This window comes from Physeter macrocephalus, chromosome 14, assembly GCF_002837175.3.
Source record: "Physeter macrocephalus isolate SW-GA chromosome 14, ASM283717v5, whole genome shotgun sequence".
Lineage (NCBI taxonomy): Eukaryota > Metazoa > Chordata > Mammalia > Artiodactyla > Physeteridae > Physeter > Physeter macrocephalus.
Genome location: NC_041227.1, coordinates 92,996,478 through 93,024,380, shown reverse-complemented (window position 1 = coordinate 93,024,380; position 27,903 = coordinate 92,996,478). Strand labels below are relative to the sequence as shown.

The window sequence follows — 27,903 nt, the reverse complement described above, 5'->3', positions numbered from 1 at the left end:
AGCAGCTGGGAGGCCATTACTCTTTGTCTGAGTCTTCTGGAGTTCTAGCAAAATGAAATCATGTGATGAAAATGACCAGATATAAACAAGCCAAGTGGTCACAAACCGATTAAACAAATACCCTCTGTTATTTGTGCCTGCCTTCTGTTCTGTGTAGTTTCTTCTAGGATTTTAAAAAACTTTTGTTTTGTGATAATGCTTATTCCTGTCTGTGATTCCATCATTTTTGCTGCTAGTTGAACAGTTCATTTCAGACTCTACCCAGCACGGTGCTGGGAGTCTCAAGGCTGGGAAAGATGTGGACCTTATTCCAAGGTGCTTAGATTCCAGAAAGTGTGGGGTAAGAGATGTGTGAGATGAGGGGGGTTAAGTTATGAGGAAATCAGTACCAGAAGTACAAAATACACCCTTCTCAAAGGAGGAGAGTTCAGGACTTCCCTAGCGGTCCGGTGGTTAGGACTCCGAGCTTCCACTGCAGGGTTCGATCCCTGGTTGGGGAGCTAAGATCCCACATGTTGTGTTCGCACGCACGTGCAGCGTGGCCAAAACAAAACAAAACAAAACAAAACAAACAAACGAGAAAAGAGGAGAGTTCACATCCAGGTGGGGAAGCAAAGAAAGCCTTCTTAAGGAAGTAGCATTTGAAATAGACCACCAGGGATGGCAAAGTTTTGAACAAATTTGTGATTAGGAGGGCATTCTGAACTGAGTGACAATATGAACAAAGGTTTACAAAGTTAGGAAAGCTCCGAACTTTGTCAGAATTGCCAATCTCCTTACACATCTTTGGAATTCCACAGAGAACTCTGTCTGTGCTTGCACCTACATAGTCAAGACTGGAAACAGGGCTGCCCTTAAGGAGTTTATATTCTGGTGGGGCAAAAACTTAGAATAATTGATGCTGTAAATAAATGTATTTTATAAATGGTGAGAAAATGAGCATTGGGCTCGCCAAAGTGGAGTGGTGTCGTTAGATGATTCTGAGTTGAGGGAAGGAGGCTTCTTGGGCAAGATGGATTGAGCCAGGAGACTAAGTTATGTCATCCTCCTGTGAGGAGACCTCATTCTCGCTGAAGGCACCCCGTGAGCTCCTTGGTTAGCACACTGGGCTTTCAGGATTTGTGCCTTCACTACCTTGGGGGTTCTGCCACTCCTGCGTGTATAACTATGCTCCAGCTTCCGAGCCACTTTTCTTTCTCTGAAGGCATTACTTTTTTGTGTGGCTTCCACACCTTTTCTCATTCTATTCTTTCTGCCTAGAATTCTCTTTCCACCCTTGTCTGCCCAATTAGCTCACCCTTTAAAATCCAGTTCAAATGTCTGCCTCCTTTTAGAAAATTGAGGTATATAATTCACATACCATAAAATTCATCCTTTTAAAATGTATAATTCAGTGGAACCACTACCACTGTCTAATTCCAGGACATCTTCATCACACGAAAAGGAAACCCCGTACTCATTAGCAGTCACTCCCCATTTCCCTGACAGTCACTAATCTACTTTCTATCTCTAGGGATTTGCCTGTTATGGACATCTCACATAAATAGAATCAAACAGTATGTGGCCTTCTGTGACTGAATTTCTTCACTTAGCCTAATGTTTTCAATGTTCATCTATGGGGTAGCATGTATCAGTACTTCACTCCTTTCTATGGCTGAATAATACTCCCTTGTATATGGTTAAACCACATTTGGTTTATTCACTGATCAGTCAGTGGACATTTGGATTGAGTCCACTTTTTAACTGTTATGAATAATGCTTTGAATATTCATGTACCTGTTTCTGTGTGAATATGTTTTCAATTCTCTTGTATACATACCTAGGAGTAGAACTGATGGGTCATCTGGTAGCTCTGCGTGTAACGTTTGAGGAACTGCCAAACCGTTTTCCACGGCAGCTGCACCATTTTACATTCCTACCAGCAATGAGTGAAGGTTCTCATTTTTCTATATCAACACTCATCAACACTTACAAAAAAAAGTTATAGCCATTCTAGTGGGTGTGAAGTGATATCTCATTGTGGTTTCAACTTGTATTTGCATTTCCCTGATGACTAACACGTTGAGCAGCTTCTCATGTGCTTATTGGACATCTGTATATCTTCTTTGAAAAAATGTCATTTCAACTCCTTTGCCCATTTTAAAATTGGATTGTCTTTCTATTGTTGAGTTGTGAAAGTTCTTTTTATAGTCTGGATACTAGACTCCTTGTCAGATACATGAATTGCAGATATTTTCTCCTTTTCCATGTGTTGTCTTTTTACTTTCTTGATCATGTGCATTGAAACACTGAAGTTTTAAATTTTGATGAAGTCCAGTTTTTGTATTTTTGCTTTTGGTGCTTGTGCTTTTGGTGTTAAACCTGTGATACCATTACCTAATCCAAAATTGTGAAGATTTACACCTATATTTTCTTCTAAGTATTTTATAGTTTTAGCTCTTACATTTAGGCCTTCAATCCATTTTGAGTTAATTTTTGTATATGGTGTGAAGTAAGGATTCAGTTTCATTCCTTTGCATGTAGATGTCCAACTGTCCCGGTACCATTTGTTGAAAAGACTATTTATTCTTTACCCATTGGGTGGTCTTGAGACTCTTGTCAAAAATCAGTTGACCGGGGCTTCCCTGGTGGCGCAGCGGTTGCGCGTCCGCCTGCCGATGCGGGGGAACCGGGTTCGCGCCCCGGTCTGGGAGGATCCCGCGTGCCGCGGAGCGGCTGGGCCCGTGGGCCATGGCCGCTGAGCCTGCGCGTCCGGAGCCTGTGCTCCGCAACGGGAGAGGCCGCAGCAGAGGGAGGCCCGCATACCGCAAAAAAAAAAAAAAAAAAATCAGTTGACCATAAGTACATGGGTTTATTTCTGGACTCTCAATTCTATTCCATTGATCTGTATGTCTTTCTTCATGCCAGTACCACACTGTTCTGATTATTATAGATTTGTAGTAAGCTTTAAAATCGGGAAGTATGAGTCTTCCAATTTTGTTCTTTTTCAAGATTGTTTTGGCTATTTTGAGTCTTTTGCAATGTCACCACTTTTTGTCTCATCCAGAGTGTTTTTCTCCCTCAAGGCACCACGGCACCTATACTAACTCTCTACTTCATTGTACAATTATTTTTATATCTGTGTCCCACCCCCGTTAAGCTTTGAACAACTCACGGGCTGTGTCTGACTCATTTTTTGGTCTCCACAGCACAGCACAGTTCTTGTTTAACTGTAGTACTCCGTGAATGACTTTGAAAGTAAAAGAGACAGGAAGAACAAAAGTTTGTAGACACCCATTTGACCAAAGAATGGTGACAAAGTGAGACATAGGTAGTAACTCTCCTGAACAGATTTAGCTGGGTAGAGCTGGTAGACATTGGTTAGGAAACTTGGGCATCTTTATTGGAAACGGCAGGATTGTAGATTCCCGGAAGCCTCCAGGTGCATCCAAGTGCTGTTGAGGATGATGTGATGCTCCTGGATGGTACTTAATAGCAGGGTTTCTTTCTTCAGCAAGTAGCATCCTGGAGCTGATTGAAGAAAAGTCAGAAATAGGAAATGCCCACATCCAGCTATTAGCTTCCCAGCTGTGGGCAAGAGCCCTGCTGCTGGAAAAGGAGAGGAGAAGACAGAGGGGCAAAGTTTGGTAGAAAATCCACAGGAATGTCTTTAAACAGGCCAGGCCCACATGGAGGACGTGAAATATGAGGAGAGTTGAGTGGTTTCTCTGAAACTGTAACCTAGAGATTACAGTGGTGTTGATGATAAGTTATGTCAAAATTACCTTTCAGACCACTTTCCACTCCCATATTGCATTATTCTCTTAGATGAGCTCTGTGAGATGATACTAAGTTGCTATCTACCAGGAATCAGCTTACCAGGAATCAGCACCCAAAGGCATTATCTCGTTTAATTCTGACAAATAGGTAAGGTACCTGTGTTGTTCCTTCTCTCTTTCACAGGTAAGGGAACAGAAGCTCAGAGAAGTTAGGTCGCTTGTAAGATCTCTTAGATAACGTGTGGCAGAGCCAGGGCTCAGGTCTCCCCTCTGTGCAGGATTGTACCACACCACACTTACAGAGTAAGAGTTAGTGTTTTTGGCACACGTGGAAACTGAGGCAAAAATGAGCTTAAGCAACTTGCCTAAAAGTGGGGAGATGATGACAGTGTGTGCCCAGTACTGCTGCGTTCACACGAGTGTGCATTCATGCTCACTTTGACTGTGAGCTCTTCAAGCATTTACAAGCGTCCTGTTAGATACTGGTCTTCAGCATTTCCCAGTCTGACACTATGACTTTCCTACAGGGGAGAAATCAGGTTGAGCAGCCAACCCAAGCAGTGCAGTCTGCTCTGCACGTTTCTCCCTAAAGCTAATGAATTGTCATCCTGGAGTGTGTGTTGCTTGGTTTTCTTTTTCAAAAAAAAAGCCATATATCTTTATAACAGTGAAGCCAAAAATAAAACCAAGTCTCCTGATTCTTGAAAAGGAAGTTGTTTGGAGTGCTTTGGTGGAAATGTGAAGAGTGTCTTGTCTTTTAAATGTAAATTCTGTGAATTCTTAGGAATTAGCATGTCTGCTTATGGCCTTATGTAGGATTTAAAAAAAAAAAAATCTGTGGCTTCCTTAAAACGTCCTGCGGTCCTCTCCTCACTCTGTCCTTTTTCCTAGGGCTACTCACATCACTAGATTTAAAGAATCTAAGTCTCGGGCTTCCCTGGTGGTGCAGTGGTTGAGAGTCCGCCTGCCGATGCAGGGGACGCGGGTTCGTGCCCCGGTCTGGGAAGATCCCACATGCCGCGGAGCGGCTGGGCCCGTGAGCCATGGCCGCTGAGCCTGCGCGTCTGGAGCCTGTGCTCCGCAACGGGAGAGGCCAAAAAAAAAAAAATCTAAGCCTCTGTCCAAAATCAAACAAACTTAGATTTTTGCCCATTAATGGTAGTTTTAAGAAAAAAAAAGAATTAAATTTCCTTACAGTCTGGCATGTAATTTCTATTAGATTTCAAGATCATGAACATGTACTAATTTAGGAGGCTGCCTTACTATCCCCCAAAGACATTTCAAAATAGCTAGAACAGTCCTCAAATCTGTTCTCATTTCCCTCTGTCATTAAAATGTAGATCTGTTTCAGGAGGCCCACAGAGCTCCATGGTTAAGAAATCCTCAATTTCATGTACCACCTATAATCAAAGCACATCTTTCTTTCTTCATAAAAGAGATTTTTTTTTCATTATGACCAAAACAAATTACCTTCATTATAGAAAATTACAGATTTTTAAAAAGAAGAAAATTTAAATCACCCATAATTCCGATTAATAGACATATTTCAGTCTTTCTTTCTATGCATATATTTTTAAATGTAATAAGTTTATACTTTAGTTACTGTGTAGCCTGTTTTTCTCATTTAGCAGGTTTTAATAGTTTTCTGTATCATTTGATCTAGAGCTGTGATATTTTTAGTGAGTGCATAGTATTCCATAGTACAGAGTATTTACTGTTAAAATCGTAACAGTAGTTAACATTTACCATGGAATTAATACATGCCGGGTACTATGTTATGAACATTCGCTGCGCTTTCAATAACTGTATAGATTATACACATTATCATCATCCCAATTCTATGGCTGAGAAAACTGAGGCTCAGAGAGTTTGGTCACTTGCCCAAGTCAGTCACTTAGAAAGTTGCACAGACAGTATTAGAACTCATGACTGGTGACTCCAGATTCCGTCATCCTAAGTACTATCATCTATTGCCCTTGAAACGTATGTGATCATTTCACTTTTGATGGATTTTTGGCTATTTCCAATTTTTTCACATTTATAAACAGTATGACAGTGGACAAGTTCGTGTGTGTGTATGTTTTCTGAGCCTTCATAATTATTAACTTCAGATTAACTGCCGTAAAGGAAATTGCAGAGATCTAAAGCTATGTAAAATGCTAAGATTTTTTGATAGATATTTTTAAATTGCCTTTAAGAAAGGTTATACGGGGACTTCCCTGGTGATGCAGCGGTTAAGAATCCGTCTGCCAATGCAGGGGACACGAGTTCGAGCCCTGGTCTGGGAAGATCCCACTGCCACGGAGCATCTAATCCCGTGCACCACAACTACTGTGCCTGCACTCTAGAGCCCGCAAGCCACAACTACTGAGCCCGCGTGCCACAACTACTGAAGCCCGAGTGCCTACAGCCTGTGCCCTGAAACAAAGAGAAGCCGCCACAATGAGAAGCCCGTGCACTGCAACGAAGAGTAGCCCCCACCTCGCCGCAACCAGAGAAAGCCTGTGTGCAGCAAGGAAGACCTGATGCAGCCAAAAATAAAATAAATAAAAATAAATAAATCTATTTTTTTTTTAAAAAAGAAAAGTTATACAAATTCACCTTCCCATTGGCCCAGAAGTAAATGGGGGAAAAAAATCTACACCTAAAAGAAAAGTTATACAAATTCACCTTCCCATTGGCCCAGAAGTAAATGGGGGAAAAAATCTACACCTATATTATCTTCTTTTAATATTCATTTATTTTGTTATTTTGGCTGCTCCGGGTCTTAGTTGTGGCGCGTGGGATCTTTGTTGCGGCATGTGAACTCTTAGTTGTGGCATGCGTGCGGGGTCTAGTTCCCCTATCAGGGATCAAACCCGGGCCCCCTGCATTGGGAGCGTACAGTCTTACCCACTGGACCACCAGGGAAGTCCCTATATCTATATATCTTCTTAGAGCCTTTTTTGCTCCACTTTCTATCCTGGGTCTTCTTGGTTTTCCTCCTGGAGTTAAGGAACGTGTATCCCTGAGCAAAGAGATAAGGAGAGTCATCCTTTCCTCCCCCTCTGCACCACCATCACCACCACTACATCATCTACTGTGGACAAGCTCATTCTGTACATAGATTTTTCTTGCCCCCCAGAGCCCTCAGCCTATTTCAAGTTCATTTCAGGTGGTAACACTTCTTTTGGAAAGCAGCATGGTAAAGTGGAAAGAACATGGACTTCGGAGTTAGTCAGACCAATATCTCAATCTCAACCATTCGGACTTACCAGTTATGCTTCATTAGACCAGTCCCTTATTGTCCGCAAGCCTGTCTTATCATCTATAGAGCAGGAGTAAGAATACCTTCTTCGCTGCATAATCATAAGCAGTAGGTTCACAGGAAAACGTCAGTCATCGTGCTTGGTGCACAGTAGGTGCTCAATAGATGTTCCCTCCTCTTTTTTATTCCCCCCACAGTACTTGGTTCAGTGCTGTACATGGGGAAGGTGCCTAGAAGCATAGCACACGCTTGTTCTATGAGTAAAAGTAGCCCCGACAGACATGAGAGTGTGCACGTGTGCATGGGTGCATGCCTGGGGCCAGTGGCCCAGCAGCCTAAGCTGTAGCACTAGACTCTGATTACCTGCAGTGTTCCCAGACTCCACATGTCTGAGTCCGTGCTCTGTACAGCTCTAGTCCCGTGATCAAGATGAGTACTTGGGAATTTGAATTCTCACTTAAGGAAAATCAGTTTCTTAGGAGACCCCTTTGTAAGTTTTACATAGCCATGGAGAAACACAAGTTCCATAGTAAACTCGTGTGGAGCCCTGTCCTCTGATCAGTGGGTGGGTCAGAATTCTCTGCTCCTGTGGGTTCTCGCCAGGAAGAGTGAGCATCTCCCCGACCCTCCCTGTGAGGTGCAGCCACACACTCCTCCCCAGGTGGCAGAAACCACAGGCGCTGGCGACGCCCCGGGCCTCACAGCCTCTCCCTGAGGCCAATTGCGGGGTCCCACAGGCTCTGGCATTGTCCTCTTGATGATCCTTTCCTTGCTTGCTGTTCCTGTCACCCCTACATCTTAGTTACCGCTTCTTTTGCAAACTGTTTCTCTTGTTTATATAGCACCATTGGTATTCACCCCCACCCCACCTTCTGAACAAAAAGTGCAGAAGGAAGAACTTGAAGTATGGAGGGGTAAACTTTAAAGGTTAGATGCAAAGTTCATCTGAAAAAGTTGGAGTCTTATTTCGACGGATGGCTTTTCAGGATGTGTGTTCTTCCAGTGCAAGCTACTGTTTGTGTCCCTTTTTGAAAGAGAACTTTGCTCGATCCCCGTGTATTTCATTAGCTTCTCCGTGAGAAACCAGGCTCCCCTTGAACTAGGGCCAGTTGAGTGCTTTTTTCTTTTTCTTTGTTTTCTTTGTTTGAAATCATTTTTTAACAAGTGTCTAGGGAGTGGCCTCGTATAGTGCTTGGGCTTTAGATGGACCTGGGCTGCCTCCACTCTGCTGTTGACTAGCTGTGTGACTTTGGGCAGGTGACCTCTCCTCTTTGAGCTTTTTGAGTCTCCTCGTCAGTAAGACCGCTGTGAGTAAGATCATGTCTGAATAGTAATGAGATGATGTATGCAAAGTGCCAGGCCAAGCGACCTGCACGCGGTAGGCCCTGATGTAGGTATATTGGGTCATTCAAGTTACAACCCAAACCCTAAGTCATTGGGATGGGTGATGGCAAAGCATCCATCCTAGGCAATGGCTAGACAGCATCACCGCTGACTATATTTTGTTCATTTTTTAGAAAATAGTCCAAGCAATGTCAACTTTCATTGTTTTCCAGTACTTTAAATTCTTTTCTTACTTCATAAAGCTGACTTAAATTTAAACTTGCGAATCTACTTGACTTTTGCCAATACTTCCTTTAACTTGACCAGTGGAGTCCTAACTGGCTTAAGTATTAAGGCAAATCCAATCTTTTCACACCGATTCCCAATGTGGGCACGTATTGACGTGGCCAGTGGTGATCAAGAGGAGATAGCTCTCCAGCGGGAACTTGAACTCTCACGCCGCACACTCCGTCTCGCCCCGGAGCTGCTTTGGAACCGATGACAGGACATGTCACCACCTCCCTCCGTGGTCGTCTTCTGTCGATGGAGAACCGTCGTGCGTAGATAATTGTTTACGAACTTTTTGAGCTGTTGAAACGTAAACTGCCGCCGACTTGGAAAACAGTGGTCATTACCATGGACGAGCTTTGCGTCGGGTGGAGGGGTGGGGCGTCCCACTCTCTACCCAGCTGACTGTGCCGTCCCGGGGCCTGCTGCTCCAGAGCCGCTGCAGAGCCAGGAGCAGAAGACGAGGCGTAGGTGCGAACGGCACCTGCCAATTCTGGCCTCAACCCTGTGCGCTCATTTAAAACCCCCTAGGATGTTCCTTGTTTGGATGGGTCACATCTCTAAAATCAGATGGGAAAAGAAGCCTCTTGAATAAAATAGAAGAAAAAGAGGAAAACATTACACATAGCCAAAGAATTAGAATACAAAGTCAGTTCATATTAGACTTTTCTACCATCTCTCCATTCTTCATTTTTTTTTTTTTCCCAGTAAAAGAATTAGAGACCCTTTTCTTTCTGGAGCCTCACTATGAAAGCTTGCGTAAGACTTCACGTGCCTGGGCCTTGGTTTCCTTATGTGTAAAATGAAGACGGAGGTGCCTTCCTGCTTTGCCATGGTTCTGTGCTTGCACAGACTGAAAGCTTTCGGGATATAAATATCTGCTGACTTAAAGAAACATTAGGGTAAAACATAGAGTCATGTGAGCTTCCCAGGAGCTGGGGGATCATCCATGTACAATAGGATTCTTTTAAACAAGTTCTCGCAGGGTTGAATTTACCCTTTCCCCAAGAGCTCTATAAAAATAGTATTTCCTTGCCAGAGACATCGAGGCCTCAGAACTACTGCCCTCGTTCTGTGAACGTGTTACATGGTTTGTGTTCGGCTTAGGGTCTTTTTATCAGACAGCCCGGCTCCGTTCTGAGAGGCTGACTCAGCAGAGCCCCGGCGCGGGGCAGGCTGGGAGCTGGTAAGACCTCCCTTCTCCCGTGTGTATCCAAGGCAGAAGCGGTATCACACCACTGCTTCTTTCTCCATTTTCCTGTACATGCTTTCAGAGCATTTTCCCTGTGAGAACTTAAGCCCAGCAGGTCTCTCGTTTTTGTTCATGGCCTGGTCAGGGGCCACGCGGGGCTTCTCAGTGATGCCATCTCCCCCGCACCTGCCATCCACACAGTCCCTGCCCCGTTCGCCATGGCACTGTCTTAGCCTCTGACCTGCCCCTCGTGTTTGCCAGAGATCCTCTTTCCTTCCCCTTGATTGAAATCCCACATAACCCCAAAGGCTCTAGGAGTAAGAGTCTAATGTTTGATTATGGAAATTTTCAATTATCTACAAAAGTAGAGAAAACAGAAAAGTAGAAGAAATAAGCTACCAAAAAGCAGAGAAGATAAGCTACAAGGATATAATGTACAACACAGGGGATATAGCCAATATTTTATTATAACCATATATGGAGCATCACCTTTCAAAACCGTGGATCACTCAGAAACCAACACAACGTTGTAAACCAACTACACGTCAATTTTTAAAAGTTGTGAGTTGCTATATTGTACAGCTGTAACTTACGTAATATTGTATGGCTGTAACTTACGTAACATTGTACAGCAGCTGTACTTCAAAAAAAATAGAGAAAACAGTATGATGAACCTCATGTACCCATCACCCAGCTTCACTAATCTTGTTTCATCTGCTCCTCCCAGCACTAGATTATTTTGAAGCAAGTCTCACACATCATATCGTTTCTAGTTTCCTTTTTAAAAAAAAAAAAAAAAATCTCCAATTCGGGACTTCCCCGGCAGTGCAGTGGTTAAGACTCAGCCTTCCAATGCAGGGAGTGCGGGTTCAATCCCTGGTCGAGGCACTGAGGTCCCACATGCTGCAGGGTACGGCAAAAAAAAAAAAAAAAAAAAAAAAAAAATTCCCCAACTCCTCCCCATGTACCTGAGAGAAGGGCACTCCAGGTTTCCTTTCTTGTGGCCCAGCGACCTCTCAGGTTTCCCAAGCTGCCAGCCTGGTCAGAAGTAGTCCCTCCCCTGTCCCCCCACAACCCCTTTCAGGTGGAGCAGCTCATAGAAGAATACGATCCAGTTCATCTGCCTGGTGGTGAGGGTTCGTTTAGAAAGAAGATGGCAGTTAGGTGAGGAGGGAAGGCTGTTTCAAGCCTGAGAGGGACAGGGTAGGAAAAGGTACCTGATGTACACTTCACTGTCAGGGAAGAGGTGGGCTTACTTGTTTCTATTCTCCCCTGTCCCCCCACAACCCCTTTCAGGTGGAGCAGCTCATAGAAGAATACGATCCAGTTCATCTGCCTGGTGGTGAGGGTTCGTTTAGAAAGAAGATGGCAGTTAGGTGAGGAGGGAAGGCTGTTTCAAGCCTGAGAGGGACAGGTAGGAAAAGGTACCTGATGCACGCTTCACTGTCAGGGAAGAGGTGGACTTACTTGTTTCTATTCATATAGACAGGGAGAGACAGACCCCCCAAGACAAATCAGCCTCTGTGACAGCAAGTCACGGGCTCATTTCCACCACCCCTGCCCCTTCCTTGCTCATAGGTAAGGCTGTCCTCCAGCACAGGATCTAAAGGCTCGTCCTGCCCCGTCTCCATTTTCAGATGCAGTGGCAGAACGTGGAACATGTTGGTGACCAGAGCCCCTACGTCACCTCTGTCATTCTTCACATTAAACAGAACGTCCCCATCATCCGTGACAACCTGGCTTCCACGCGGAAATACTTCACGCAGTTCTGCATTAAATTTGCAAAGTAAGTCCTGGAACGTCCTCATCACTGGGTTGTTCTGAATGCCATGCTGACCACCAGCATGCGCCCAATCCAGGTGTCCCCGCCGTCCAGCTAATTTTTTTGCACCCCAGAGAAGCATAATAAACTGAATTTGCCACTTAAAGTCATAAGTAACAGTAGCAGCCATACAGTCATCCACATCAAGACAGACAGAAGTGAGTGGGGAGCTCCTGTTACCTGAATTATGTGGACATAATGGCACCCCTGCCTTCCCCCAGGTTTGGGTAATTAAAATTCTTTTTCAGCATTTCACGTACGTATTTCGTCTCTCCAGCTAGATGATAAGCTTTTTAAGGGTAGGGACCGTGAGTTGTTTCTTTGGAGCCGTGTCTTCCTCCTTCCTCATAGCACTTGTTACCGTGGCTGCTGGAATATATCCACTTGTGGACATGCATGAGCCCAGGGAAGGTACTAGAAATCGGGAAGAGCAAGTCAGGGAGCCAGTCCGTTGCCAAGTAGGCGGAGTGAACCCTGCGCCGCGTGTCTTCCTGCCACGTCCTCCTGTGTGGCCGTTTCTGGCTTGTTTGAAAGAGGGGAAATGTTTTGGTCCCTTGCCAGTCAGCATCTGGCTATAGCACTGTTCCTCTGGAGACCGGACACCGTGGAGGGTCAGTGCCTCCTCTGACCAAGTGTCAAACAAGCATTTTGGCAGACTCCGCGGGCAGGGGCCTCAGGAAGGTCGGCCCAGTCCCAGCTCCTGAATTTAGGTGGTTCTCATCCAGGTCCCAAAGGGTGATTTAGGGCTCCAAGTTTCTGTCTTCCCCAGATCTCTCCCAATTTGTATTCAATTAAGGCTTTCCCTCACAGACGAATCCCTAAGGAGCAACAGTTACGGAGTGGCTTGTGGTGTAAGCTTCAGTTCCCAGTTTGTCAGGAAAGGCTCGAGTGGACTCTCCCGGGAGGCATTAACATGTGCGGGGACGGCAGGTGGACCAGGAGCTGACATTCCCTCCGCTCTCTGGGTGCGCCTTAGCGCGTGTTAAAAGCACTGCTGATAAATCACACTGTGACACTCCCCGTAACCCCGGGTAGAAACAGCGTCTCTATAAAAGTTGACCGTGGCCAAGAACCTCCAGTGCGACGCACAGGGGTCTGATGGAGCTAACGTTAAAGTGAGTCAGGGGTCCACTTACTTACCTAGTCCCGGCATCCGCCTCACATTCTCTCAGAGCCCTTTGCTTTCATCACTAAGCCCATATTGGGTGAGCTGGGAAGAGGATGCCCACCTCTCACATCTGGAAGAGTTTAACCTGTGATCCAGAAAGTGGTTTTCTCATTTAATCCACGGTACCCTCTCATCATTATAAAATCCCAGCTGAAGACCAGAACCCTCAGATGGGGGGCTGTGAGAAAACCCTCCTCCAGCCAAGAGCAATAACTGCCACCACTGCGACGGCCTGGAGGAGCCTCTGGCAGTTACCCACCACCTTGCTGGAACTCTCCCCACAAAGACATGTCCCTGGTCCCTATATTTTCCCCACCCCACCCCCTATAGTCTAGCACACAGAGCCAGCTCAAGGGCACGATCGAAGCCACACACTCTAGTGTGAAGTAATTTAGGTTATAAACTGTGTGCGTCATTGCCATTTAGTCGTAATGCAATCTCACACTACTTGGCTCTGGTTTAGAGCCTGAAGGATTCCCTTCCACGTAGGCCCTTGTTCTCACTCCCTCCTGATCAGTTGGCAGGCATTCCCATAGATCTGGTATCTGGAGCTGACATTTCTTTCCTTTTAACTTCCCTTCTCATCTCACTAATGCCAAGCCTTAGACGTGTCCTTTTGCCTCCACTGGGTCTCTGAAGCAACCACAGTCTCTCCTGTTTAGACATCAGGATCACCCCGCTGATTGAAACTACTGTTTGAACCGTAAGCGACTTCCCTCATCCACTCAGCTGATTCTCCTCCATTCAGTCATGGAGACGATAGATCTCTTACTAGTGGTTGGAGGGATAAAATCAGAAGTCTTAAAAACGTCCTGGTAAAGTGCTGGTACCATGCTGACGTTTAAAAAGTGTTAGCTGTTACCATTATTATTTATGACTTATTCAACGTGCAGTCAGTTGAGCACCTGCTGTGTTCCAGATGCAGAGTGAGATGCTTTGGCTTAGTAGACGTGGTCCCTATCTTCATCTGCCTCACGGTCAAGTGGAGGGAAGTAGACGTGTAAGCAAATAAGTGTAACAGAGTAGGTTACGTATCAGGCTAGAGGTCTGTGAACTGTGCAGAGTATGGTGGAGGTGGCTGAGGAAAGGCTTCATAGGAAAGCTGTCCTTGAGCAGAGTCCGGGAGGCGTGTGTGCACTGACCTGCAAGGCCGTGGGGAAAGGCGTTCCCGGCGGAGGGGGCAGCGTGAGCGAGTGCACAGAGGCATCAGATAGCCTCTGCAGAGGCATAGGACCTGCAGGTGGCCCAACCCGCTTGAAGCACGGGGTACCAGGGCTTAGCAAGATGGGGCTGGGGAGAGAGAGTCAAGACAGTGAAGGAAGGCCTGTCTGCAGCCATCGCAAGAATTGTAATCAGGGGAGCGTCTTGATCATATTTGCATCTGAAATATTGATAAATTTCTTTGACAGCTGATGGATTAGAGATGATAAGGCCGGAGGCTAGGAGACCAGTTAGGAAACAACTGAAAGAGCTCTAGTGAGAAAGAGCAGGGCGGCAGCAGGGGGATGGTCAGGAGGGGTGGCTGTGGGCATTCGGGGAAGGGCTGGGAACTGATTGGGTATTGGAGTTGAGGGCAAGGGTACGGTTTCTGACTTGGATGACTGGGCAGAGGAGATCCAGTCCCCTGAGCCTGGTTTTGGGGTGGGCCTGAGTCTTGGATACGCTGGGGTCGAGGTACTGGTGCCATGCCAGTGGGATGTTCCAGTAGGCCACTGGATATCAGAGTGGGCACAAGCATTCTGGAAAAGATGTGGAGAGAGCAAAGAGCATGGCGAGCACAAGCCTGAGAGCAGCATTTGAAGAGTGAGGAGAGGGAGAGGCTGGCCAGGCTTTACCTCCACCTCCAAGTCCTTTATTGCCGTGGTCCTCCCTTCGTCCTGGGCCCTGTGTTCTCCTGGTCAGTTCACTCTGAATCTGGCCTGATTATAGGCATTTCTGGTTCCCACATCTTCTGTTCTGCACCAGTACAACTCAGCCTTCCCTACTGCACAGGCCTGTGCAGTTTTTTTTCTAAAAAGCCCTCCTGACCTATTAAAATCATATTCTCCCTTTCCCCAAACCAGCATCATCAATCTACCTGGCCCAGGTTGCCCTTCAGTCCCCAGTAAATTTTTTGGAGATCATGTATTTTGTTCCCTGATCTGACAGTTACTCCCTTAGCATTTATTTCCTATTTTTTTGCATTTAAGATCGCATAACTACCTCACGTATATTCCACTGTCATTATCTATTAGGATGTTTTCAGCTACTAGTCCTAGAAGCCCTGACTCAGACTGACTTAAACAGAGGTGAATTTTTTTATTTCATCCAGCCAAAGTCCAGAGATAGGACAGATCCAAAGATGACTGCCTCAGTGGTTCAGCAATGTCATTAAGGACCCAGGTTCCTTACTTACCCTGCTCTCCTTGGGCCTGGCTTCATCCTTAGAACAGTGGTAAAATGGCAGCTCTAGATGTTAAATCCAAATACACGAATACCCTAAAGAAGAAGAGAGAACTTGCCCCAGCCGTGCAATGAAGTCCTTGCCTCCAGTTGGCTTGGATCACAAGCCACATCGGCACCAACAACAGTCACCAAGGGACCCCATGCTCTGCCTGTCTGAGGCTGATTAGAATTCACCCCTGTAGTTTAGGAGGGATCGGCTTTTCCTCAGCTTCCCAAGGCCAGATTTACCTAAATAAAACCAGGGCTCTAGTTAGAAGGAAAAAGAGTGGATGCTTGTCGGCCACAGTAGTGTCTGCTTTAATTCTCAGTTTTCTTGTAGAAGGAAGTGGGGCCTTAAAAAAAGAAAAATGTTTCTGCAGTTCTTTACCAAAGAGAATATAAGCCTAATTTGTCACTTCTTTTTTATCCACAGCTCCTTCATTCCCAAGTTCATCACCCACCTCTTCAAGTGCAAGCCAATTAGCATGGTGGGAGCAGAGCAGGTAAGACGAAACGGGGATAGGACTGTTCCTTATGGCTTCTGTCGTAGCTCAAACTGCATAACTTCCTAGTACAGAGCTACTGTGGAGAAGTAAAATCACTGATTTCCCTGTTTGAGGACAGAATGATGACCTGGCAGCTTAAATTATTCATCCATTTATTTAAAACATTTTCATTGAGCACCTCCTAAGGTGTTTGTCCTCAGGCAAGTTGCTTAACCTTCCAGGGCTTTAGTTTCTTTGTCTATAAAATGGGGATACTCACAGCAGCGCCTCACAGGGTAGTTGTGAGGATTAAACAAGGTAATGCACTGAAATGCTTGACCCAACGTCAGGCATGTGAGAAGCCCTCAACAAATGCCGGCTGTTACTACTGATAGTTTGTTTCCACTGTCAATGCCCATCTCCCCACATAGAAACATCTAGTCGATGCTTGCTGCGGGCTGTCTGGCTGCCCAGCTTAGCAGAGTCAGAAGTATTGTCTCAGCAAACTTCCTGGGAGGTTGCGTGGATTCAGACACTGACCGACTGTGTCTGAGTGTAGAATTTCAGTGTTTGGAAATTCTTACCTCTTGCATGTCATAAACACAGAACGAATTCTGTCCTCGGGAAACAGCAGAATAATGCCCCAGCATGCCCAGTTTGATTAGCACATGTTTATCGGGAATCCACTCTGTTCGCCTTACTTTTGTGTGTGATAGGAGAGGACGCGGAGTGATTGCTCTCTGTGTGTCTCAGAGAAGCTTTAGATTCTCAGTTACTAGGTTTCTGTCTCTAGACTTGATGAAGCCACTGGAACCCAAAGCTGACTCATTGGGAGCGTGTTTCCATGAGTTTGCAGCTCTGCCCAGGCCGTACAAGCTCATTTAGTGTCCAGTAGCATGATATTTTCATATTGTCCCATGAACCCAACGTCATATCTATTTTCCTCAGGTTTTCTCTTCTTTAAAAGAATGTTAAAATAATCAGCTCAGACTTCAAAGCCCGCACCTTCAGAAATATATCAATTTGGCCAGTATTTACTTCTGCTTTGAGATGTGGATGAGAAAACCAGCTGTGAAACTGGTGTTTTACTTTCTCAGACCCCAGACAAATAGGAGTGGGCGACAGGAGAGCATAGATCTCAACAGGCCCAGCCTGGAGGAGGCCGTGGGTGAGAACTAAAGGCAATGTGGCCCTTGGAGGATTCCCACGTGAAGTTCAGGTTTAGCTTGGGTCCGTGCTTGCCCTGAGTATCTGGCCTTAGAAACCCAAGCAGTCATGGAGTTGGAGGCGTGATCACTCAGGCAGCAAAACCATAGGAACCAAGAAGTTAACAAAGAGAAGTTCACAGATTAAAACAGATTCTGCTGCAAGTCTTGCAGCGGCTGTAATCCAAACTTTAACGAAAGCTGTGAGAGTCAGAGCAAAGATTGAGGCCTAATCTCAGATGCCTCTGCTTTGCCGCAGAAGTACTAGATCCTAAATTTAGACTACACTTGTGCCAAAAATAGGAAAGGAGACATTTTCCTGCTCTTGATTCTCTTCCTGATTACTGTATAAAGTAAATTATTTCTCTTTGGGCCCCAGAGTCCACTTGAGCAATTGCAAGGGCACATGGAACTGAACCATACCAGTATTTGTAATGCTGCTTGCTAGTTTGTGATTTTCAGAGAGTCTTGTGGGATTTGCAGGGTCATTAATTAGTCTTTTGGCCACAGTATCTATGACCGAGCACACAGTAGAAAAGGAATCCAGGGACTTCCCTGGTGGCGCAGTGGTTAGGAATCCGCCTGCCAATGCAGGGGACACGGGTTCGGGCCCTCGTCTGGGAAGATCCCATACGCCGCGGAGCAGCTAAGCCCGTGAGCCACAACTGCTGAGCCTGCGCTCTAGAGCCCACGAACCACAACTGCTGAGCCCACATGCCACAACTACTGAGGCCCGCGTGCCTAGAGCCCATGCTCCGCAACAAGGGAAGCCACTACAATGAGAAGCCCACGCACTGCAACGAAGAGTAGCCCCCACTCGCTGCAACTAGAGAAAGCCTGCGCACAGCAATGAAGACCCACGCAGCCAAAAATAAATAAATAAATTTATTTAAAAAAAAAAGGAATCCATTTGCACAAACTGCTTACCAGAGAGGAAGCAGCACATTGTGGTGTCGGGAAAAGGACCCTAAAACTTGGGGTCGAGTCCCCGCTCTACTTTTAATGGTCCTGTGATCATGAGCAGTTGCTTCCTTGCTCTGGACTCGGTTTCCTCATGTTTAAATAAGAGCCCTGAATCAGACTCTCCACATGCCTCCTTCTAGATCTATTGTATTATGGATCTAAAATATTTTGAGGAGACTTCCCTGGTGGCGCAGTGTTTAAGACTCTGCACTCCCAATGCAGGGGGCCCGGGTTTGATCCCTGGTCAGGGAACTAGACCCCACATGCATTCCACAACTAAGAGTTTGCATTCCTCAACTAAGGAGCCCACCTGCTGCAACTAAGACCCAGCGCAACCAAATAAAGAAGTAAATATTTTTTAAAAATTCTTAAAAAAATAAAAATAAAATAAAATATTTTGAGCAGTATAGTTCATGTCTATAAAGTATAGACATGAACTATATTGCTCAAAATATTTTAGATCCATAAATATTTTCCTTTGTATTATCTTTATGTACCATATTGACTTTTTTTATTGTGGTAAAACATACATAACGTAAAATTTAACATTTTAACCATTTTAAGTGTACAGTTCCTAGTATTAAGTATATTCACATTGCTGTGCAAACATCGCCCATCCACTTCCAGACCTTTTTCATCATCCCAAGCTGAAACTCCCTTCCCATTAAACACTAACTCCCCACCCCTCTTTCCCCAGCTGCTGGCAGCCACCATTCTCCCTTCTATCGCTGTGAATATGACTGCTCGAGGGGCCTCCTATAAGTGCAAATCATACAGTCTCTGTCCATTTGTGTCTGGCTTATTTCACTTAGCGTGCTTTCAGGGTTTATTCATGTTGTAGTATGTTTCAGAATTTCCTTCCTTTTTAAGGCTGAACAGTATTCCATCATACATATTACCACATTTTGACCGTATTGACTTTTTAAAAATAAATTTATTTATTTTTTAAATAACGTGATTTTTTTTTTAACATCTACATTTCTTTCTATTCATTTATTTATTTATTTATTTATTTTTGGCTGCGTTGGGTCTTCACTGCTGCACACAGGCTTTCTCTAGTTGTGGCGAGCAGGGGCTACTCTTCGTTGCAGTGCATGGGCTTCTCATTTCAGTGGCTTCTCTTTGTTGCGGAGCACGGGCTCTAGGCGCACGGGCTTCAGTAGCTGTGGCAAATTGTGGCACGCGGGCTCAGTAGATGTGGCGCACGGGCTTAGCTGCCCCGCGGCATGTGGGATCTTCCTGGACCAGGGCTCAAACCCACGTCCCCCTGCGTTGGCAGGCCGATTCTTAACCACTGAGCCACCAGGGAAGTCCCTAAAGACCTTTTTGAATCTCTTAACTAACCAACTGCTCACTTTTCTCTGTCTCATTAAGCTCTGGCCCATCTTGACTTTTATGAGGCCATCCTTCCCACTGAGAGCTTGAAGCCTCTTCTATCACCCAGTCAAAAGGGTCCTCCCTTTGTACCACACAGAGCAAAGAGACAGGCACAGCCATGCTCCACAGGGGTTTACAAGCACTGGCAGGGTCGCCAAGGTCCTGGAGATGGGGAGACCGAGCCAGCTCATGAAAGAAATGAATCAGTTAATGAAAACGAATATTGCCATAAACATCACGCTTAATGGTCAAATATAGAAAGATTTTCTCTTGACATTAGGAACAAGACAAGGATGTCTGCTGTCACCATTTCTATCCCACATTGCCCTTAAAGTCCTAGCCAGAAAAATAAGACAAAAAATAAAAGAAAGTTTTAAAGAAATAAAAGTTACACAGATTAGAATGGAAGAAACAAAACTGTCATTTTTCACATTTCACAGAGAACGTGATTGTGAATGACAATATCCAAAAGAAGCTACAGACAAACTATTAGAATATAAATTTAGTAGGGGTGTGGGATATAAGGTCAGTATTTAAATTATTTTTAATATTTGCATATAACAGCAACAAACAATTTAAAATGAAAAATTTTTAATGAAACCATATACAGTAGCGTTAGGAGACATTAAATAGCTAGGAATAAGTCTCTTAAAAAATGTGCTAGTCTTCTACACAGAAAATGATACAATATTAAGAGACATTAAAGAAGACCTTTAAAATGTCAGGAAAGCTCATGTTTGTGTATTAAAGGACTCAATATTTTTAAAATGTCAATTCTTCCAACATTAATCTCTAGATACAGTAAAATCCCAGTAAGGGTGGGGTGGATGTGGGTGTGAATGGAAATCGATAAGTTGATTCTAAAAGTTGGATGGAAGTGCAGAGGCCAAGAATAGCTAAAATAACTCTAAAGAAGGAGCACAGAGTTGGAGGATTGAAACCTCAGGATACCAAGACTTATTTTAATGCTGAAGTAATTAAGCACACAGGGACAAATGGGCCAACAGAACAGAGTCAAGTTCAGAAATAGACCCACACATACATAGACACTTGATTTATGACAAAAACGGCACTAATTCAGTTGGGAAGGGATGGTCTTCTCAGTAAACAGTGCTGGGTAATTGAATATCCACATGGAAAAAAAATTAATCTTGACCTTAACCACACATCATACAGGAAAGTCAGTTCCAGCAAGTATGTGGAGAAATTAGAACCCTCATACACTGGAAATGGAAAATGCTGCAGCCATTTTGGGAAACAGTTTGGCAGTTTCTCAAAATGTTAAACATAGAGTTCCCACGTAACCCAGCAATTCCACTCCTAGATAGAAACCCAAAAGAATTGGAAAAGTATGTTCACGCAAACACTTGTGCAGCGTTATTCAAAGCAGCGTTATTCATAACAGCCAAAAAGTAGAAACAACTCAAATGCCCATCAGTTGATGAATGGATAAAGAAAATGGTTTACTCTTACAAGGGAATATTATCCAGCTCTAAATAGAAGTGAAATACTTACACATGCTACAACATAGATGAACCTTGAGAACATTATGCTAAGTGAAAGAAGCCACAGACAAAAGGTCACATAACGTATGATTCCATTTATATGGAATGTCCAGAACAGGCAAATCCACAAGACAGAAAGTAGACTAATGGTTGTCAAGGGGTGGAGGAGAGGAGGAAAAGAGATGTGATCGCTAATGGGTATGGAATTCATTTGTGGCGTGTTGAGATGTCTGGAACTGAATGGTACACTTTGAAAAGGTGAATTTTATGGTATATTGTATCTCAGTTTTTAAAAAATCAATTCCAGGTGGATTATAGCTCTGAAAGTGAAAGATAAGACAACAAAACGTCTGGAAGATAATAAGAGAATATTTTTATGACCGTGGGTTAGGCAAAGATTCCTTAACAAAACATTAAAAGTACCAATCATAAAAGAAGAAATTATTTGGAGTACTTAAAATTAAGGACTTCTTTTTCTCAAAAGACAAGCCAGAGTAGCAGATGATATTTGCAATATATGTAACAAAGTACTCATATTCTAAGTATATACTTTTTAAAATATCTTAACATATCACTTATATGTGGAATCTTAAAAGGAAAAAAAAAACAAAACAATTTCATAGAAACAGGGAATAGAATGTTAGTTGCCAGGGGCTGGGGGAAGGGGGTAATGGGGAGATGTAGGTCAAAGGGTACACACTTTCAGTTCTAAGATGAATAAGTTCTAAGGACCTAATGTACAGCATGGTGACTGTAATTAATAATATGGTACGGGCTTCCCTGGTGGCGCAGTGGTTACGAGTCCGCCTGCCGATGCAGGGGACACGGGTTCGTGCCCCGATCCGGGAAGATCCCACATGCCGCGGAGCGGCTAGGCCCGTGAGCCGTGGCCGCTGAGCCTGCGCGTCCGGAGCCTGCGCGTCCGGAGCCTGTGCTCCGCAATGGGAGAAGCCACAGCAGTGAGGGGCCCGTGTACCGCAAAAAAAAAAAATAAAAAATAATAATAATAATAATATGGTATGATATACTTGAAATTTGCTGAGAGTAGATCTTAAGCATTCTTACCACATACACAAAAGGAGAGTTAATTATCTTGATCTTGGTTATCATTGCACAATATATATGTATATCAAATAATCACCTTGTACACTTTAAGTATATGCAGTTAAAGTATATTTGTCAATTGTTCCTCAATAAAGTTGAAAAAATTACTTTAAAAAAACCCTCAACAAATCAATTAGAAAAAGATGATCAACCAGTAGAAAAATGACAAAAGATTTGAACAGGCACTTCAGAAAGAGGCTCACCGAAAAAGCCAAAAAGCATATTAATCATCCAGGGAAATATAAATTAAAGTCACAGTGATATTAGAATGGCTAAAATTAAAAAGGCCAACAATACCAAGTGTTGGTGAGGATGTGAAGCAACTGGAACTTTCATGCATTGCTGGTAGGAATGGAAATCGGCACAACCAAATTGGAAAACTATCTGGCAGTCTGTACTAAAGCTAAACATATGCTTACTCCTTGAACCGGCAGTTCTGCGTAGATGCCACCCGAGAGAAATAAGGGCGTATGGCCACCAAAGGCATATACAAGAATGTTCATAGCACGTTAATGAGCAGTAGACGAATCCTGAGTGACAGAGGGCAGAAGAGTGGTCATCTTTGTTAGGAAGGAAGGGAGAGCATTGACTGGAAGAGAACCTGAGGGAGCCTTCTGGGGTGCAAGAAAGGTCTCAGATCTTATTTTTTTTTTAATTTTTTTTAGAATTGAAGTATAGTTGATTTACAATATTGTATTAGTTTCTGGTGTACAGCAGAGTGATTCAGTTATATATATGTATATTCTTTTTCATACTCTTTTCCATTATAGGTTATTACAAGATATTGAATATAGTTCCCTGTGCTATATAGTAGAAACTTATTGTTCATCTATTTTATATATAGTAGTGTGTATCTGCTAATCCCAAACTCCTAATTTATCCCCCTGCCCTTTCCCCTTTGGTAACCATAAGTTTGTTTTCTGTGTCTGTGAGTCTGTTTCTGTTTTGTAAATAAGTTCATTTGTATCATTTCATTTAGATTCCAAATATAAGTGATATCATATGATATTTGTCTTTCTCTGTCTGACTTACCTCACTTAGTATGATAATCTCTAGGTCCATCCATGTTGCTGCAAATGGCATTATTTCATTCTTTTTATGGCTGAGTAGTATTCCTGTGTGTGTGTGTGTGTGTGTGTGTGTGTGTGTGTGTGTGTGTGTGTGTGTGTGTGTTGGGTTGGCCAAAAAGTTCGTTCGGGTTTTTCCGTAACATCTTATATGCCATATATATATATGCCACATCTCTTTATCCATTCTTCTGTCGATGGAGAAATGTCCCATTTCTTTAATGAGGCAATAGGTGTATACATATGTAATAGTTTATCAAGCTATGTACTTGGTCTTTGTGTACTTTACTGTATGAAAGTTACACCTAAATTTAAAAAAAAAGAAAAGAGGAAAGAAACTAGGCATGTCCTCACCTTGGTCCATCCATTCTTCATATCTTGAACTGTCTCTTCTGTGTCACCTCATTGAAACTTAGCGTTGTATATATGGTCCTTTGCCTTCTAGCAGTGGGCCTTTTATCTTGTCTACTCAAGGTTTCCATCACTGTGATAGTCATGATGACCCCCAAGAGTTGTAGGGGCTCTTTAAGAAGTAAAGCCCTCAGAGCTTTCCACTGCTGGGTGATGACGCTTCCCAGGCATAGCATGCTGGCCAGATCTGCGCCCCAGTAGCCCATCAAGAACGTGAGCCACACCACCCCAAAATTTATGTCTGAGGCTCAAACAAGGTTGGTGGATGGCCACCTCTGGCCCAATGCCTCATGCCTAAGGGGATGAACTTTTAGCTATTTTCAAAGATGAAAGCCAGCAGATTTTCATGATAAATGGGGCCTTTCACCTTCATTGCCCACAGACAGCTGCTAAGCCTATCAGACTAGCTCCCACCTTTTCTGACTGCATTACTTCCGGTAAAACCTGAGACGAAGGTTTCCATCTGTACAGCTGTCTGGTGAGGACAAAATTTTATTGTGACTGTCCGGGAATTGAAAAAGTCCTCTCAAAATATGGGAGACACTAGAGAGTTATGTCTGGCTCATTCAAAACTCTTCCTGTCACTTAAGACTGTACAATTATTTATGCATATAATATATCTCTGGGAAACAGTACAGAAAAAACAGGAAGTATCCCCATACGTTTTTAAATGATCATTGATTTTTTTTTTTCCTGCTAGCAAATAATGCCAAGACATGCCTTTGATTTTGACAAGGCTCTGAAATTTTGCTGTATGGAAGATAAAGTTGAATCCTCACTAGGCCTCAAATAACATAGTGTGGGAAAAAAAAGAAGAAGAAGAAAAAGACATAGTTCCAGTTAATAAGAGTATAGAAAATAATGTCAAGAATATCAGCTTCCCACTCAGCTTAGTCAAATCTTAACATGTTCCCACATTTGCTTTAGATCTTTTTTATATAAAGTAAATCATTACAGTTATGGCTGAAGTCCCCTGTGGACACTACCCTTCCACTTGCCTGCCTACATGCCCGGAGGTAATCACTATTCTGATTTTGATTTTTATCATTCCCGTATGTTTTTTGATATGTTACATGTGGATCTATTCACAAAAGATATATAATTTTGTTTTATGTATTTTTAAACTTTATATAAATGGTACTATACATATCATTTCCCCACTTGGTTTTTTTTTTAATGAAAGCTTATTTATTTATTTATTTATTTATTTTTGGCTGTGTGGGGTCTTCGTTTCTGTGCGAGGGCTTTCTCTAGTTGCGGCGAGCGGGGGCCACTCTTCATCGCGGTGCGCGGGCCTCTCACTATCGCGGCCTCTCTTGTTGCAGAGCACAAGCTCCAGACGCGCAGGCTCAGTAGTTGTGGCTCACGGGCCCAGCCGCTCCACGGCATTTGGGATCTTCCCGGACCAGGGCTTGAACCCGTGTCCCCTGCATCGGCAGGCAGATTCTCAACCACTGCGCCACCAGGGAAGCCCCCCACTTGCTTTTTTTGCCCAACATAATGTTTTCTGAGATTTATCTGTGTTGATACAGGTTGTTTGAGTTCCCTCACTTTAACTTCAGTATCATATTCCATTGCATGACTCTGCCACCATTTGTTTATCCATTCTACCGTTGATGAGCATTTAGGTTGTTTCCAGTCTTCCGCTTTTACAAACAGTGGATGCAGGGAACCGGTTTGTTTGTTTGTTTACATGGGCAAGAATTTCTGTAAAGGATATGAGTGCTGTGTTATGGGTTATGCACATCTTCCAGTAAGGAAATAGTACTGAGTTTCCCCCAAAGTGCCTCAACCAATTTATGCTCTCATCCTAAGTGTGAGTTTCATTGCACCATATGCATGCCAACACTTGGTATTTTTGACCTTTTTACTTTTGCCTTTCTGATGAGTATGAAATGGTACACAATTGTAGTTTTGATTTACTGGATTACTAATAAGGTTAAGTATCATTTCACACACCTTGTGAGCGCTTGAGTTGTGGTTTTTTTGTTTGTTTGTTTTTGTTTTTGTTTTGTTTTTGTGTGTGTGAGTTGCCTGTTCAGATCTTTGCCACACCGCTGTTATTCTTGCTACTGGGGTTGCTGGTCTTTTTTTGTTTGTTTGTTTGTTTGTTTTTTTTGTTTTGTTGCGGTACGCGGGCCTCTCACTGTTGTGGCCTCTCCTGTTGCGGAGCACAGGCTCCGGACGTTCAGGCTCAGCGGCCATGGCTCACGGGCCCAGCCGCTCTGCGGCACGTGGGATCTTCCCGGACGGGGGCACGAACCCACGTCCCCCGCATCAGCAGGCGGACTCTCAACCACTGCGCCACCAGGGAAGCCCTGGTCTTTTTCTTATTGATTTTCAGGAATCGTTATGTGTTCTGAGTATTATCCCTTTGGCAGTATTGCAGAAATCCTCTCCCAGTTTGTGTCTTTTTACTTTGTTTATGTGTCTTTTGGTATAGGCTTATGTTATTTTAAGGTAGATTTTTTCCATCTTTCCTCTGTCTCACATTCTTCTCTTCCCTACAGAAATAATCTGTTTTCTTCTTAATGTTTTTCTTTTTATATCTGGGTTTTTAATCTGCACGGAATTGAGCATACTTGTTTTTTAGAGGCACGTGCTGGGGTCCCTCTGAGGATGAGCAGTGCTCACTTCCAGTGGGGCTCTGGGAACCGCTCTGATGCCCGGCGCTTTGTTGGGGTGCCTCTGACAGTCTATACTTATCTGCCTTCTGAATGCTTGAGTGCCTTTCTCTGTGAACCCATGGCCTTCTCAAAAAACAGACACTAGGAGAGTAAGAATGTTCATCTCTGGAAACCTTGAAAAGTCTAAAATATCCTAGCACTTTCCTTGTCTGCCACTGAATGACAGAGTTTAGGCCTTCAAATAGCAACATTAGTGCATGAAATTACTCTTTCTTTAGTGTACCTTCCCACTGTTTTTTTAAATTAAGGCTTTATTTTTTTTTAGAGCAGTTTAAGGTTCACAGCAAAGTCGAGGGGCAGGTACAGAGAGTTCCCGTATACTCCCTGCCTCACAGAAGCATAGCCTCCCGCATTATCAACATCTCCTATCAAGGTGGTACATTTGTTACGATCAACGAACTTGTGTTGACACATCATTATCATTCAAAGTCTATAGTTTACATTACAGTGTCACAGTTTACACTCTTGGTGTTATACAGTCTGTGGCTTTGGACAAATGTATAATGACATGTATCCACCATCATGGTATTATACAGAGTAGTTTCACTGCCCTAAAAATCCTCTGTGCTCCACCAGTTCATCCTACCCACCACCCCCAACCCCTGGCAACCGCTGATCGTTTTCTTCCTCCATAGTTTTGCCTTTTGCAGAATGTCATAGAGTTGGAATCATACAATATGTAGCCCTTTCAGATTGGCCTTTTCACTTAGTCATGTGCATTTAAGTTTCCTTCATATCTTTTTTTTTGTGGCCGCGTTGGGTCTTTGTTGCTGCGTGCTGGCTCTCTCTAGTTGCGGCGAGCGGGGGCTACTCTTCATTGTAGTGCACGGGTTTCTCATCGCGGTGGCTTCCCTTGTTGCGGAGCATGGGCTCTAGGCGCGTGGGCTTCAGTAGTTGTGGCGCAGGCTCAGTGGTTGTGGCTGGTAGGCTCTGGAGCACAGTCTCAGTAGTTGTGGCGCACAGGCTTAGTTGCTCTGCAGCATGTGGGATCTTCCCGGACCAGGGCTTGAACCTGTGTCCCCTGCACTGGCAGGCAGATTCCCAACCATTGCACCACCAGGGAAGTCCCTAAGCTTCCTTCATATCTTGATAGCTCATTTCTTTTTAGCACTGAGTAATAATCCATTGTCTGGGTGTGCCACAGTTTCTCCATTCAGCTACTGAAGGTTATCTTGTTTGCTTCCAAGTTTTGGCAATTATGAATAAAGCTGTTAAAAACATCCATGTACAGGTTTTTGTGTGAGCATAAGTTTTCAATTCTAAACAAATAACGAGTAGCATGATTGCTAGATTGTATGGTTAGAGTATGTTTAGTTTTAGTATAAGAAGCCACCAAACTGTCCCAAAGTGGCTGTAACATTTTGCATTTCCACCAGCAACTCATGAGAGTTCTGTTGCTCTACATCCTCACCAGCATTTGATGTTGTCAGTGTTCCAGATTTTAGCCATTCTAGTAGGTGTATAGTGGTATCTCGTTGCTGTTTTAATTTGCATTTCCCTGATGACAAATGATATGGAGCATCTTTTCAGATGCTTATTTGTCATCTATATATCTTCTTTGGTGAGGTATCTGTTAAGCTCTTGGGCCCATTTTTCAGCTGGGTTTTTTGTTTTCTTATTGTTGAGTTTTTCTTAAAAAGCTTTGTATATTTTAGATAACAGTCCTTTATAAGATGTATCTTTTGCAAATATTTTCTCCCAGTCTGTGGCTCGTCTTCTCATTCCCTTGACATTGTCTTTTGGATAGCAAAAGTTTTTCTTTTTTTTTTTTTTTTTTTTTTTTGCGGTACGCGGGCCTCCCTCTGCTGCGGCCTCTCCCGTTGCGGAGCACAGGCTCCGGACGCGCAGGCTCAGCGGCCACGGCTCACGGGCCCCGC

At 43.9% G+C, this 27,903-nt stretch overlaps 1 protein-coding gene across 1 annotated transcript in view; it reads left to right on the top strand.

The window, feature by feature from the left end:
• VPS53 (VPS53 subunit of GARP complex) overlaps positions 1-27,903 on the top strand; it is a 46,788-nt gene that overhangs the window by 12,245 nt on the left and 6,640 nt on the right. The window contains exons 6-7 of the mRNA XM_055089784.1: positions 11,446-11,594; positions 15,656-15,725. Of these exons, the coding sequence (XP_054945759.1) occupies positions 11,446-11,594; positions 15,656-15,725 (219 nt within the window). The remainder of the gene's footprint in view (positions 1-11,445; positions 11,595-15,655; positions 15,726-27,903) is intronic.